Source organism: Euprymna scolopes, chromosome 17 (assembly GCF_053919585.1).
Source record: "Euprymna scolopes isolate OS-2025 chromosome 17, ASM5391958v1, whole genome shotgun sequence".
Classification (NCBI taxonomy): domain Eukaryota; kingdom Metazoa; phylum Mollusca; class Cephalopoda; order Sepiida; family Sepiolidae; genus Euprymna; species Euprymna scolopes.
In genome coordinates this window covers 56,820,646-56,836,536 of record NC_136498.1, presented here as the reverse complement: position 1 = coordinate 56,836,536, position 15,891 = coordinate 56,820,646, and the positions used below count along the sequence as shown (strand labels likewise).

Genomic DNA, 15,891 nt, shown 5'->3' with positions numbered 1-15,891 from the left:
TTCAACAAACGGGTAAACGTAAGAAACGCTGCATGGAGATCACCGAAGCACACTCCTCATCCGCAATCACAGCAAAATTTGTTAGCGAACGAACAATCTGCTGGCACCTATCATCAAGACAGGGCAACTCCTGCTACGGACAAGTCAAGACCCCACCACGCAACCAAGAAGGACCATGGTATCAAAAGTCAAAGTTGTCCCGGAACTTCCTTATCGTTAACCACGAGTGATTAAGTCAGCCGGGTTTTTGGTGGTAGAAACATACCTGAAGGTCGGCCGGATGCCGTAGTTTTTTTCCGAATCCAGGCTCATTTACAAAACATCCTTTAGCCTGTTTCTAGCAAAAATGCTTTTACTAGTCATCGTTTCTGATAAAATCCATGACAGTACTACTTGTGCATCTGTTACCACACACAACCTAGAAGGGCGGACACCCTTGAATCCTACCAAGATAGTGGGCAAACACTTCAGAGCAAGAAATACCGCCATTAGTTCTAAAGTTGCTAATGTATTATCCTTCACTGGAGCAACTCCTGCTTTGGCGAAGATCAATGCAGAATTGTTGTCCTGGACATAGTAGGCTGCAAATCCATATGTTTCTTTAGAAGCATCACAAAACAGATATAACTCTCCAGTTCGGTTCTCGTCATGGGCCTGTCTGCAGAAATGCATGTCACTCAATTTAAATTAGTCTTCTGCCAGGTTCCTCCAAAAAGACCGAAACTCTGGAGGGACTTCCTCATCCCATTGCACACCTCGCTTCCATAATTCTCCCACCAAAATCCTACTCCTTATAGTCACGGGTAGGCAAAGAGATAAGGGATCAAATACCTTTGCCGATTCCGAAAGGATTTGCCTCTTAGTAGATGCACTCGGAGCACCATCTTCCATCCGGCCTCATTAGTACTTAATGTACCATCTTTCCTCATCTCCTCCCTAAGGCTGTCACAGTTTGATTTACATGGGTGTATCACAAATCCAACTCCTGCAACCGCTTCCCAACCTGAGAATACAGCCGTACAATCTTTGCTGGGTCAGACTCAGTCACCACCATATTGTCGACATAGAATTGGTTCTCCATCGCAACTTGACATTCATCAAAAGGATACTGGGCTGCCTGAAACTTCAGGATACTCCCCAATATAAAGGGACTCGAGGTGAATCCGAAAATTAGCGTGGCGTAGTGGAAACATCGAAGGCGATCACCATCCTTCACAAAAAAAAAAAAACAGAACCTATTCTGATCTGCATCCAGTGCAAGGGGAACCATCAAGAAAGCTTTTCTGATGTTTCCAATCAAGACAAACTTATTCGATCTAAAAGATATCAACAAGTCCAACATATCTGCTGTCATATTCACACCAGAGTATGCAACGTCGTTAAGAGTAGCAGAGCCACCGACCTTCAAGCTACAGTTAAATACAGGCCTGGTTTGAGTAGTAGCTGCCGGATCCGTCTTGAAAACCGGCTGATGAGATACCCATACATAATCCACAAAATTTTGAGGATCCACCTGTATTTCTTCAATGATGCCCTCGCGTTGCTGCTGAAGGAATACATTTACATACTCTTGGTTCAGCCCCTTTTTCTCTAGGCTCCTGACCACACGATCCAAAACGTGCAAAGCAATAGCATGATTAGAAGGAACCAGAGCCAGCTTATCTGCATACCAGGATAACTGTACGTGATACTTCCCATCCCTGAATGTTATAGATTCCTGGAACTGCCCAATCATACCCTGATCATATCCTGAAATCTCTTCTCCGTCCTGAATGCCCAACGACTCAATGCTGAACATTTTCTCCAATCCTTTTTACACATTTCTAGAGGGAAAGACATCCACCCAGGGGTCTGCATAGGTAGGATCGGCTTCCAGGATGAAGCAAACATGTGATGAATCCACTTGGGGAGTATTCTCCATTACTGAACTGAACAAAGTAGAATCTCTTGAAACAGGGGCAGGATTTGTTGAAAAAAATTGTCTACCTCACCAAAGGGAATCAAACCAGCAGGAACAGAGAAAGCTCGACCCTCCCCCAAACAAGGCACCAACTGTAAGGGACCCAAATGTTACACCAGATCCAGACCCATAATTCCATTTATAGCCACCAAATTAGTGCCCGACTCAAATTGCCAGAAAACATCCAGTTCGTTTGAACTCTTCCAACAGCAAATGTCAATATTTAAATATAAAGATAGGTCCAAAGAGTTAGCAACCAGCACCGGAAAGTGCCCTACATGACCAGACCCTAAGTCCACATCCAATTTCACCTCTCTGTTTGCTCACATTCTCCAAGAAGAGTAGTCAGCCTCAAATGACAATCCAAACTGTCAGAACTCAAGGAACCCAAGGAGTGCAAGACATCACCAGACAAATATGTTCTGCCACTGTCAGTATCCAATAGGCAGTTTACAGAGATAGTTCTTCCTCCTCGACCGAAGGTAACACAAATCAGATGAGGTAGTTTACTCAAGTAACGAGAAGGAGACTGGCAATCTGAATCTATGCGGAAAGAAACATTTCGGGTTGTAGTGGTTCTAGATTTTGAAACGGTTACCCGAGAATTGTTTTGATGGATATCCGAAGAACCAGGCAACCCACCGCCTTTAATTAGCAAGCGTTTAATAGCCTCACTGGTGTCTCGCATCAAAACTGACAGAGAAGGAATTCTAGAGCCGCATAACTGAATAAGATCTCCCTTCAATGCTCTAGGAAATGTCAAAAAAATATTTCTGCCATTAATCGGGCCCCCGCAGAACCATCCTCAGAGAAATCACTATCGAGAGAGCTGACCAGTTCTTCCAGAATGGAAGCTGTTCTGCAGATAAAACTACCAAGATCCTCATAAGAACTCTTCCCCTTGAGGGGGAAATCAATAATATCTTGGAATATCTTATCAATGATGTCACTAATATCTAAATATTCTCGTTTTAATACTGCCAGTGCTTGCTGATAATTTGTATCGACGCAACTTAAGTGATTAATCAGCAGCAGAGTTCTCCCAGACAAAGAGAACATTTTAAAAAGTTTAATTTTTCTGCATCATTTGCCATGCTGCACAATTTTCAAATCTTGATAAGAAATTGTAAAAACTCATTCTATCGTTTTCCATTTTACAATCACTGAACATTGGTCTAGTGATTTGAACCTGAGGAAGTCTAACAGTGAATGATGAATGCGCTTTATGCATAGAAGGTCCAGGCGTATAAGGAAGGGAAGGTCGCTCCAAATACCCACTAGCCTCTGGAGGATGTAACAGGAGAGAGATCCTCTAATTCCTTCCATATATTCAGCTAAGCCAATCGGACTCCATAAGCTCTCTTTCTTCTTCAGAAACACAGGAATGTTGCAACTTGCAGATGGAGATTTCAATTTCGTTGATATATTCCAAAATTTCTCTGTGAAATACAGAAAATATAGCAGGCGTAATCTCTGTGCCACGGGACAAACGAAGCCTACCCTTGATGTTCATCTTCAGAGTGGAAACCTGGTTACGGTGTCGCTCCCTGGAATCTGGCACAGCTGAAGTATCAGAGGTTTCCATATCCTTGTACGGGTAATTGAACAATTTCCAGAATTGTCACTAATTGCTGTTACTAATGCCGTTCAAAGTTCCGTTAGAAATTGTGTTGAACTGGTGTATTTTTTTCGAAAATTGTTGAAAAAAAATCATATAACTGAGAGTAGCTAACCTGACGTGAGGTTGCGAAAAAAATACAATCTTTTCGCGACCTTCTTCTCAGGTCTTGTAACCACAGTAACATAAAATAAAGGAATGAAGTTACTCTTCACAAAGGAGGAAGGTTTTTTTTAACAATTACCTTACTCTATTAGTATAAATAACCACAAGGCTATTGTTCTTCTTGGCTGTTGGAAGAGCATCCTTACCTCTGTCAGCTACACACGTAATCTATGTATTATTCACTACAAACAAAAGCAAAGAGTATTTGCAACAACTGGGGTTCTCTAGACGACGGAAGATGGAGTGGCCTGCAATTTCACCAGATTTGAACCCAATTGAGAACCTTTGGAGTATCACGAAGCGACGCCTCTATGCAAGTGGACGCCAGTTTAAGAGCAAAGATTAGTTGTGGGATGCTCTACACGAGGTATCGCGAGGAATAACTGTTGACGAAATCACAAATTTGACTAATTCTGTGGACCAACGTCTTTAACAAGTCATTCATAAAAAAGGATCGCATATGCCCTACTAATTATGTCAATATAGAAATTGCTATGTAGTTCTTGTGTTCTAAGGAGTTTTCCTAGTTCATTTAATAGTTAAATATTATTTCAATAAACAAGTTATGGGTATATTGTGTTTTTTTTCTCAACCTCGTTAATAAGCTGACACAGTGAAATCAAGAGATAGTCCTATCTTTTGCTCTAGTTTCGCTAATACGGCTTTAAATACATTTATTTTCGGACGGGAATAGCTGTATAGTACCGTAGCACTTTCGGAAAGTTTCATGGATTTTTAATCAGTCGTTCCTTAAATATTAAAAAAAAGTAAACTCGTTAATAATTTGATACGCAGTGTATATATATTTATATATAATTCCAAATAGTTATACAAATATTAATATTTACAGATTAAGCCTATCCTGAACAAAAATGTTTTATATTGGAGATAGAGCATCAGTATATAGGAGAGGAATTAAATCAAGCAAATTTACATTTACAAATTTTATTGTTAAAAAGCAAATGTTACAACATCAAATTAATTATATTCATGCTTTTTTCTAAATTTGATGATCGGGGCTTCCAGTCTGATTTCCCATCCAAGCTTTGTCAATCCATGGCACTCAATAGTTAATCCATCCTTTTTTACCCTTCATGACTATTCTGTATGGTATCAGCCAATGCTTATGTCTTTTTTGGTGGTAGGTCTATTATTATTATTATTATTAGTAGTAGTAGTAGCAGCAGTAGCAGAAACAGCAGCAGTAGTATTTGTAATAGCAGTATTACTAGTGGTGGTAGTAGTGATAGTAGTAGTGAGAGGGGAATTTTATTAGCATTGAGCGGTTTTCTTTTCTTGGTGATATTGTTTGTTCAGGTAATATTACTAAAACGCTTTACTGGATATAAACACAGAATAATGAAAAATGAGACTCACATAGGAATCTAACCTGCTTCAGAATGTGGGGAGGTCGACATGCGTGGGTGTTGTCCTGGATTACTTGATTAACATGATATGATTCCACCTATGAGACACATGATCGAATCTTGCAAGAATCACATTTTTTTTTATTTTAGCAGAATTCTTTGATTATATCCAGTCCCGTGAACTAAATAATCGCTTGTCTTGAAATAGTATCAATAAAACAGCAACTTAAGGTGAATTATTTTGTATACTGTTAGACATACATTTCTAATATTAAAATCATAGTTCTGTAATGAACGAAAATATAGAGTGAGCTAGAAAATACACAAACAGCCCTTGAGCAAGACAGATGAAAAAATCTAATTTTTAACATAGTGGAAATGTACTGGCCGAACTCTAGCTGTGCTGAACCGGCTTACTCCAAAAAGGAAGTTTCATGGGAATATCAAACTCACTAGCTTCCCCCAGTTTTTCCCATTAAGGGAGATGACTATGTTAGGTGTTGTAACTCTTGTAGCAAGTGTTCGACATCCTCCTACATACATCGCCTTCGTTCAGGCTCAATAGACAATGGATACCCTTGTAAGGGTAGCTGCGCGTGTAATTGTGTGACAATGGCTGCCCAATCCCTAGCTACACCTCCTTTAATCGGCACTGTTTGAGTCCAGAGGCAAGGAGAAGTCCAGAACGATTGAGAACTATGTTGAGATGAGTGGAGAACACATACATAGCCTGGTATTCCCGAATAGTCACCCATCTAGTACTGACCAGGTTTAACGTTGCTCAACTTTGGTGATCTAACGAGAACTGGTACGTCAACATGTTTAGGCCGTATATACATAGTGGAGAAGAACTAAAATATAGAAGGAATTACGATGGCAATGCATGTATTCAGTTGAAAGCCGACTACCAAGTTGCGGAATTTAAATTCATAAAAATCTGAATTCAACCGATTTCAGGAAGCCATTATTTTTTTTTTTTTGTTTTTCTTCTTTTTTTCGTTTCGGTTTTCTTTTGCAAATTCTTTTAATATAAGAAGCAAAGAAAGAAACCAGATCTGTTTTCATTTGCACAGAAATGTTCCAGTTCACTTGCTTGCCTATCAATAACGGGAATAAACCAAAATTCCATGCCGACTGCATCCGATATTGATACGGAGAGGAAAACAAAGAACGCAGCATCAAGCTTAAGCACTTCTGCAAGAAAACCATGGTTTATATTGATCAAAAACAGAATTATCTTGATTCTTCTTCCCCTCCCAGTACTATTATTATTATTTTTTTATTTGTTTCTTCTTGTTTCTCTTTTACTTTAGCTTTTTTTACTTGTTTGTCTCGTGCTATTTTTATCTTGTTATTTGTTTGTTTGTTTTGTAATTTTTATCTTAACCCAATCCAAGATATTCCAGTTCAAAAATGGTGGGGAGTCGTGGGTAAGAAGAGAAATTGAATTGATTCAGTTGAAAATCCTTTGTTTGTTCTAGTATACGTAAGTTCCATATATACAGGAAAGTTTCGCGACAAAAAGAAAAACAGTATCTAGAACAGATAAATAGATTTACTATTCAGGTTAAAAAATAAATAGAACCACACACACACACACACACACACACACACACACACACACGCACACACAAACATGTATATATATATATATATATATATATATATATATGTATATATATATATATATACTAGCAGGCCTCCCTGCATTGCCTGGTCGTAAGATACGCAAAAACTTGATATTTTAAGGGTGTATAGTTCTCTCCCACTTAAAAAAAACAACTTAGATATCAGGGTCGGAAAGTGGGATTGGGAAGTATGCGCTCCCAGGGAGAGGCACTCTGATCGACAAAAAGTATCTAGACAGGTCTCGGTATGGGCGCCTCGGCCGATTATTTAGATACTAACCCCTTCTCAAAAAGAGAAGGCAAAGCCTGGGAGAGTGGATCTCCTAGATGTGTACAGAATGTAACTCCGAGATCCACAGGGCCCGGATAATTACAGGAATGGTCTAATCTCTGTTGATTTTTGAACTCGAGGATAAAAATCCCTAGCCTTTGCTTTTATCTAATGGGAAAAAAGTATTAAAATATTTGCCAATTAATATTAAATATAACACTTTTTGATTGAAAAGAAATACGCTTCTTTGTATTAAACTAAGCATTAGGTAAACCGGTATTTGCTTTGTTTATGATTATGTTATGTGAACGTGAATTACATTGTACGTATATTCAACAAAATATGACAATGATATTTTAATAATTATAAAAGAAACAAATAAACATTTTTTAGAAAAAATGCAATTAACAAAATACAACATACCTCGCCGATATATGTTAGCTTTGACTATGAATATATACTAGCAGGCGACCCAGTTATGACTAGTCGTAAGATATGCTTAAATATGATATTTTAATCCATGGAGATTCACGAATTTGTTATCAAAGAGAGAATTCTCAATCTATTGTTATATAAAACCTAATATATTATAGGGAGATCAAAACTAAATATATATATATATATGTCTTGGGTGCCATCAGCTAGAATTAAAACCAATATATACAACCCTCCATCTTCATTCCTTAGCCTCTGAGCCATATATATATGAGCCATATATCTATAACATAAAGCTGAATGTGTGTGTGTGTATGTGTGTGTGTCTGGTCACTAATAGGCTCCTCTATGGTTGGCTATTTTAAAAATCTGATTACATATATTGAGAGATCATGTATCGAGACACATGAATGGGTATGTTTGATCCTGCAGAACGGTGGTTCATTAAAATTGTGGGGGTCTGCGTTCGCGCCTGGTCCAGAAAGTATGGAAATAACAAATTTAAAAATAAAGAAAAACGTGTGCAAGTGTTTTTGATATAGATGTACATAAGAATACTTTGATAAGTATGTTTTAACTTAAATATGGATGGTATAATAAAATTGTGGGGTCTGTGTTAGCGCCTGCCCTCCATAGAATGGAAATAGGCACACACTTTAATAAAGACTTTTCATATCTATCTGCGTAAATATACTTTGATAATTATGTGTCGGTTTGAAGAAATATGGTATGATAAAATTATGGGTTGGTCGTTCGCGCCTGACCTCCATAGAATGGAAATATGCCACAAAGTTTAACAATTTTTTTTTTAATATAGATCCACAGAATATTGTGATAAGTGTTTCAGTGTGAACATGTATGGTATAATAAATTATGGGGTTTATCTATTATATTTTTACTTTCATCATAATTTGCTTTGGTTTTGATGCCCCCAAATTCGAAGCTATCTCTTTACAACCCTTCCTGTTCATAACCTATCATTCTTTCATGAATCAGAGTCCATTTCTGTGGGCAGTTTTTGAACCCAATCAACGACGGGTACTTTTGCTATATATATATATATATATATATATATATATATATATATATATATATATATATATATATATATATATATACAATCAACTTTTTTTTCTTTTTTGTTTTGATTTTAACGTCATTGGATGATTTGCCTTCCACTAGACTATCCATTCGCGTGTAATCACATATTTCTTTACCATATTCCCTCTACTTCACTTTTTGTTATCAAGTGGGATCTTTGATTTACTTGCAGTTTCATCAAATACTTTTGTATGCAGGACCCGGCATCCTACAGCGGCAAACACAATAAAGGCGTTGGACGAGGTATTTGGGTGTTTTGGAGTACCAACAACAATTGTTAGTTATAATGGCACCATGTTCAAAGGTCAAGAATTTAAGATCTACTGTGAGTCACTGGCCATAGAGCATATCACAACACCAACTTTTAGCCCTCGATCAAACCGACAAGCTGAAAGATTTGTCGATACTTTTAAACGAGCGTTAAAAAAGAACGATAACATCGACACTGAAGAAAAAAGTCTTCAGAAATTTTTAGCAGTGTACAGGATAACGCCTAATCCGAATACAAATGCAAATTTATCCCCAGCGGAAATAATGTTTGCCAGAAAAGTGCGCTCTGTGTTCAACCGGTTAATTCCGAGTAAAAAAGTTTTAAAAAAGTGTAAAAGATAATGTACGATACAAGATATATAAGGACGGGGATAAAGTTTTTTTTCAACAATTATCGGGCAGGGAAGAGTTTTTGGGAAGAAGGCATAATCTCAAAAAGAATTGGAAGAATGGTCTACATTATAAAAGGTCAGACATTTTCCCACAAAAAAACATATAAACCAACTCAGACCCCGATATATTGAAATAGTTAAAAACAATGAAGTACCGATGGAAGTACTGTATGACATTTTTCACATAGAGCCTCCAAAAAAAGAAAGCACCAGTAATTGAAAATACAAGTAACTCTCCAAAATAAAAAAGTCGCAAATGCAAATTTTAAGGAGAAGTGAAAGAAAAAGAAAAAGAACTGAATTTTTTGGACAAAGTCAAAAAAGAAAAAAATGGTGAACCGAAATTCTAGGTAAGAATTTAGATTGTGAGGAAGGTGATATAATGGACTGATTCTACACCTCTCAAATGAATGGACTGTTACGTTTATAAAAAGACAAGCAAACTCTCCTCACGTGGGAGACAGAATTTAGTACTAAGCTGTCAATGGACGCTTAGAAATGTGTGTACCTTTTTACCTAAATAAACCCTTTCTATACAACCCCAGTAATGACTTGTTATTCATATAATCTACGATATAACATAACTGTTTGCTCTTATTATAAGCTCTATCTCCTATTTGGTTTTATCGAGCTTTTACATTTGGTTGAGATTACTTTATTAATATTAATTCTTTAATATTTATAATATACTTTAATTTTACCATCTTGGATCATTTTGGTAAATTTAATTGTAATTTTATTATACACACACACACACACACACACACACACACACACACACACACACACACATATATATATATATATATATATATATATATATATATATATATATATATAACCTTGCCATCGAATCATGGAGGTCTCTGAATCTGTGAGGTGGGTGACTGGACTCTGTTGTCCAAGGCACATCTCGTAAATCACATTAAAGTGAACGATAATAAAGGTTCCGTTGCTGTTAGTTTCATCTTAACTAACGATCGTCATTAGTGTAGCGTCTGTTTGAGAGCATGCAAGTCGCTGGCAGGATTGAAAAATCATCTTCGGGCACATGGACGTTCAGTGACTAACAAGACGTCACAATCTTTATCATATATATATATATATATATATATATATATATATATATATATATATATATAGTCATCTAAATACGGTACTGTTTTGCTCATCAGTTCGGCTAGAAAGCAACTGCCTCAAGCCATGATCGAAACTCGCGAATCAGCTGCTGCTCTGGGGGCAGTGAATTAACGATGTTTTAACATCGTCCGATTACCTAAGCTCGATTTACTTACACAGAGAGCATTGCTTAATACGCCGATGGTATATCGTGTATCACTTCCCAATATGCTCAACTCAAGATAAGGAGCATTATAGTCATCCACATACAGTACTGTTTCGCTTTGTGTGTAACAGATAGAATCGCCCGATCGTTGAAGACAAGATGCATGCAAGCAAGAAAGCAAGCAAGGTTCCCAGAGTTTTATAATTACATAAATATTTACTAGCATGTCTACGTGGAAATTCCATGATGCTTTTTATATCGGTCTCTATAATTTACTGTTAATAATTATATTCCTGTTAAAATAATGAATATCAGTCAGAGTTATCCTATATCTTTATGAAGCCACAATTAATCCATGCATGAAGTATTGTTACCACATCTACGCTGCTGCATTTATCTTTCTCTCAAATCTAATAGGTTCCATAATATTGGGTAAACACAACATCTGTCCAACCATTACATATATTTTAAGGGAATGTTTACTGGCGATCTCATAGCGATTTTTCCACTTCGAAGTTAATACTCCTGAATAACAAGCAGAAAGATCTCACCCCTTCACTGCTGTGATCTCTAAATACTCTAATAGTTTTTCTTTGTGTGTGTGTGTGTATATTTTTGAACTGCTAGACTTTGGACTATCCTCCCTGTGTCCTGTTTCTCTGGGTGTTTGAACTTGCAGAAATCTGGATGTAATGTGAACAGACATCTCGCTATTCAACTCCCCATGGGCCCCTATTCAACCTGATCCCAAATAGTAGCCTCTTACATATAAGTTGCGATATACCTTGTTTAATGTAAAAAAAAGACTAAAAGCAAGTATTGATTCTTTCTACTTTTAAAAATAATTGTGTTTGTCAGTGAAATACTCTTGAAATATTTTTTTATTTAAAATTGTTGCAATTTAATTCCTTTTAAAATAATTAATATCCCCTTGATGTAATATATTTGTCAGCTAAATATTTCATCACGTCAATAAAATGAATTTCACTTTTTAAAATATATCAGTTTCAAATTGTATTGATTTAGTTGACGGAACGATATAATTTGATTTGATTTTGGAATAATTCATTTTAAAATCGTTGGAATGTAGTACCTTAGTGACTTCAGATTAATCAGTAAGTACAATATTGACTGATTTTACTTCTTTTACTGATCAAAGTTGATAACGTATATACAGGCATTAAATACCCTAGCATTTTATTATAAGAGGGATAATAGAAAATGTTGCCAGAGTTTAAAAAAAAAAAGAAATTGTTGGTATTGCCAGAGATATCTAAAACATATAAGATATTGTACGGGTTAAAAAATACCAGGTAGTGCTAAAATTAAAATAAAAATTACAGGTACTGCTAGGGTTGAAAATACAAGGTGTGGTCAGAGTTCAAACATAAGATGACAGGTGTTGTCAAAGTGAAAAAAATAACAGGGAATGCCAGAGTATAAGTAAAATACGAGGTTTTGCCAAAAGTAAAATAAAAGATACCACGTATTGCCAGAGTTTAAAAAAATACTGACTGTAGCTAGAGTTAAAATAAAATGGCAGGTGTTGTCAGAGTTAAAATACGAATATCAGGTATTGTCAGAGTTAAAATAAAAAATGCCAGGTATTTCAAGATTTTAAAACAATACTAGGCTTGCCATAGTAATAAAAGATTCAAGTATTGACAGTGTTTTGAAAATACCGCTTAATGCAAGATTTGAAATAAACAATACTAAGGATAGCCAGAGTTAAAAAATACTAAGTTTTGTCAAAATTAAAAAAAAAATGGCGGAGTTAAAATAAATATGCTAGTATTGCCAAAACTAAAAACAAAGCATTTGTTTAAACATACAATGAAAACAATAGAAACAATCAATTAATAAATGAGATGTGCTTTAGAAAAGTTATATGCAAATTAGTTAACTTTACGGCATACAAATTATAAGTATATTAGAAACTACCGTATTTTTATTGTGGGAAGATGCAAACAACTAATTTATTTGTCACTATATGATGACACTGCAATAAACTATCTTCTGAGAAACAGTTTGGGGTCCTGTATAAGCCTCGTGTTTAAGTTTGGAATACACATTTAATATTCTACCTCGAAAATCTTTGTCAAATTTGGGATATTTCTATCGAACTCGTGAATCTGCAGAGAATTTCAAACGGAATCATGCTCTCGTTCGATTAGCCATGTCTGACATTCAATACGTATTTTACCTATCTTTAAATCTAATTATCTTAAACTTTTCATTTAATCACAAAAACATGGCGAATTGAGAGATAACATGCTTTAGCCTTCCTAATTATCTTCCATTCGATTATTTTGCATTTATCCTTGATTAATTTCTAGTAAACTAGTGATAGTACGGTGTCTTTCTCATATTCTTCAAGAATATATATATATATATATATATATATATATATATATATATATATATATATATATATATATATATATATATATGTATGCATATGTTTTGGGTTTTATTTTCATAAAATTACCCTAACTATTCAATATAAAAGCCTGATTATTGTCAATATTTTACAACAGAGTATATTTAAGTAAACAACATTATATTAAATACATTATGCAAACCAATTCAATGTAACTTACTTGTTTTGCACAGCAACAACTGGAAATAAAAATGTAATTATCAGGATATGTAGCTCATTAGCAGACTAAGCATCGCCTTTGGTAGAAAATTTGCGTCAAAAAAGAATTAAAAACAAGTATACACGTGCTATTTACGTTTTTCAGTCTCTAATTCCTTACAAGAAACAATGATTTCTGCATAGTCAATCCGCCCTTCTGTAATTTATATTGCAGGGGCATTATATATATATATATATATATATATATATATATATATATATATATATATATATATATATATATAAGGTAAGGTAGTGTGTATATGCTTATATATTCCTGTGTACAAGATTCACTTCTAAACTAATTAATTGACCATTAAGAATGTTGGAACTACCCTGCTACGCGTAAATGGTCGACATGTGGAATATATGTAGTTTAATTTATGCAAAAGGGGGAAAAAGGGACGGAAGCCCTTTGTAAAAATCAATGCACATCCGATGTTTCTTACACTTTTCTAATGGGTATTAGACACCAATTAATAAATATTTACTTATTACGTATTGAACACTATTGAATTAAATACTGAAAATCCATGCATTAAATAGTATATCTCCTTACCATTTTATGTTTATACATAAAATAATATATATATATATATATATATATATATATATATATATATATATATATGGCAATTAAGCTACACAGAATATTCCGCGTTTTATCTGCAGAATATTCAGTGGCAAGTAGAAGTTGATTCTCGTGAGAAAAGGGTCAGGCACAAGCCTGACGATTTCTCGCGAGAATAAAATGCGGAATATTCTGGCCATATATATATATTTATAACTTACTACCTAGCACTACCTATGTATTGAGCACTGTTGAAGTAGATACTAAAAATTTACGCAATAGCATTATATTTTTGTATATTAATTTATGTGATTAAATGAAGTAGTAATATATATATATATATATATATATATATATATATATATATATATATATAGAGAGAGAGAGAGAGAGAGAGAGAGAGAGAGTTATAGCGGGAGAAACGGTTTCGTTGTAACACAGCTTTTCAATGCGGCTAAACTAGCAACTATCTCAAGCTAGAACTGAAAATTGATCACCTAGGCGAAAGTCAGCGCTTCTTGCTGTTATGATATTTGGCTACTGCTGCTATGATGGGTGTGCTAAATTACAATGATTAACGTTACACAAAGAGGGTTACTTTATACGCAGTTTGTTATTTCGCTCCCTAAAATGTTCTAACCCAAGATTCGGCATAATCAAGGTGACACACTGTTTCCCGTCAGATGAGCCTTGCGCGACCATTTGGGAACACTACGCGATGTTTGTACTCTCCACTTATTTCGACATTATTTTCAGTCATCCTGAACTTGTACTTGCCACTGGAATTAAAACAATACCGACTCAGGAGAGGTGTGGTTGGAGATTGCGCAATTCCTGCAACAAAAAATTAACGCGCAAGGACACTTACAGTTGGTATCTATAGTAGTCCCTCGGAAAAATTCACCCCCCCATATATATATATATATATATATATATATATATATATATATATATATATATATATATATATATATATGGCAATGTATAAAAAAAATACGAAAAGTATAAAAGTGTATAAGTTTTTTATTCGCTTTCTGTTGGTGACGTGCAGGAATACAAAATATTATATAAGGGAAAAATTTAAAAACGTTTTTTACAAGTACATATTTTCGACCGATCCTTCGGTCTTCCTCAGTGTAGGGAAAGTGATGCTCATGTAAAGGGAAAGAAGAGGAGAGCAGATGAAAAAGGAGAAAGGTATAGCCGATGAGAAGATGCCACGTCAGTTTTGAATACATATACCTACGCAAAAACTACATGCGCACAATTCATATATACATATAAAAGAAAAATTAAAAATTAAACAGTAAATAAAGATAAAGAAACTCGCATTTAACTATCTACTACTTTGAATTCCAACTTCAATGTTTGTTCCAAGAGAGAACAAAAATCCAAATGATATAAGATGTTTATATATATATATATATATATATATATATATATATATATATATATATATATATACTTGTTTATTGTTATATAAACATGCTCACATTCCGCTGCTACAAATAGCCACTTGTTTCAATCAAACAACAGATATCATCAGGCAGCGACTTGACTATTCAAAAGTTCAATGAATAACCTAAGATATAAGATTATTCATTGAACTTTTGAATAGTCAAGTCGCTGCCTGATGATATCTGTTGTTTGATTGAAACAAGTGGCTATTTGTAGCAGCGGGATGTGAGCATGTTTATATAACAATAAACAAGTATTATCAGCTCTTTTTATTGAGCACTATCTAACAACCTCGTTGAATTCATTAGTCCATTACTTTTGAATATAAAAAAAACCCGAGTATATATATATATATATATATATATATATATATATATATATATATATATTATTATTATTATTATTATTATTATTATTATTACATTTTTACCCCAAACAAGGCAATTTGCCACTTTGATGTAGGGAGCTACAATCAGGGGCAACAACTACATAGTATGTAGGGATTTGAGCAGCAAGATGTCGGTTCACATTACACTTGAACTTCTGCATGCCATTACAGTTGGGGAAGCAACAACCTGGAATGTAATTCCAGAGTTTAGCCGTTCTGGGGAAGAAACTGCTGGAGTAGAAAGATCTTTTACATCTAGGGATCTCTACTGTGTTGGGGTGGGATTTAGCTGCCTGTCGCGTCTGTCGAGAGTGTCTACGTCATGGGGGCACAAGTGTCTGCAG

The 15,891-nt window shown here is 35.0% G+C and overlaps 1 protein-coding gene across 1 annotated transcript; it reads right to left on the bottom strand.

The window, feature by feature from the left end:
• Positions 1 to 970: 970 nt before the first annotated feature.
• On the bottom strand, positions 971 to 1,798 carry LOC145297000 (uncharacterized). Its single transcript, XM_080143221.1, has one exon. It carries the CDS (start codon positions 1,796 to 1,798, stop codon positions 971 to 973), a length of 828 nt encoding a protein of 275 aa, XP_079999347.1.
• Between the last annotated feature and the right edge of the window lie 14,093 nt (positions 1,799 to 15,891).

Bases quoted from the DNA above. Each gene is read 5' to 3' on its own strand.
- LOC145297000 (XM_080143221.1), bottom strand. From the start codon at position 1,798: ATGTTCAGCATTGAGTCGTTGGGCATTCAGGACGGAGAAGAGATTTCA.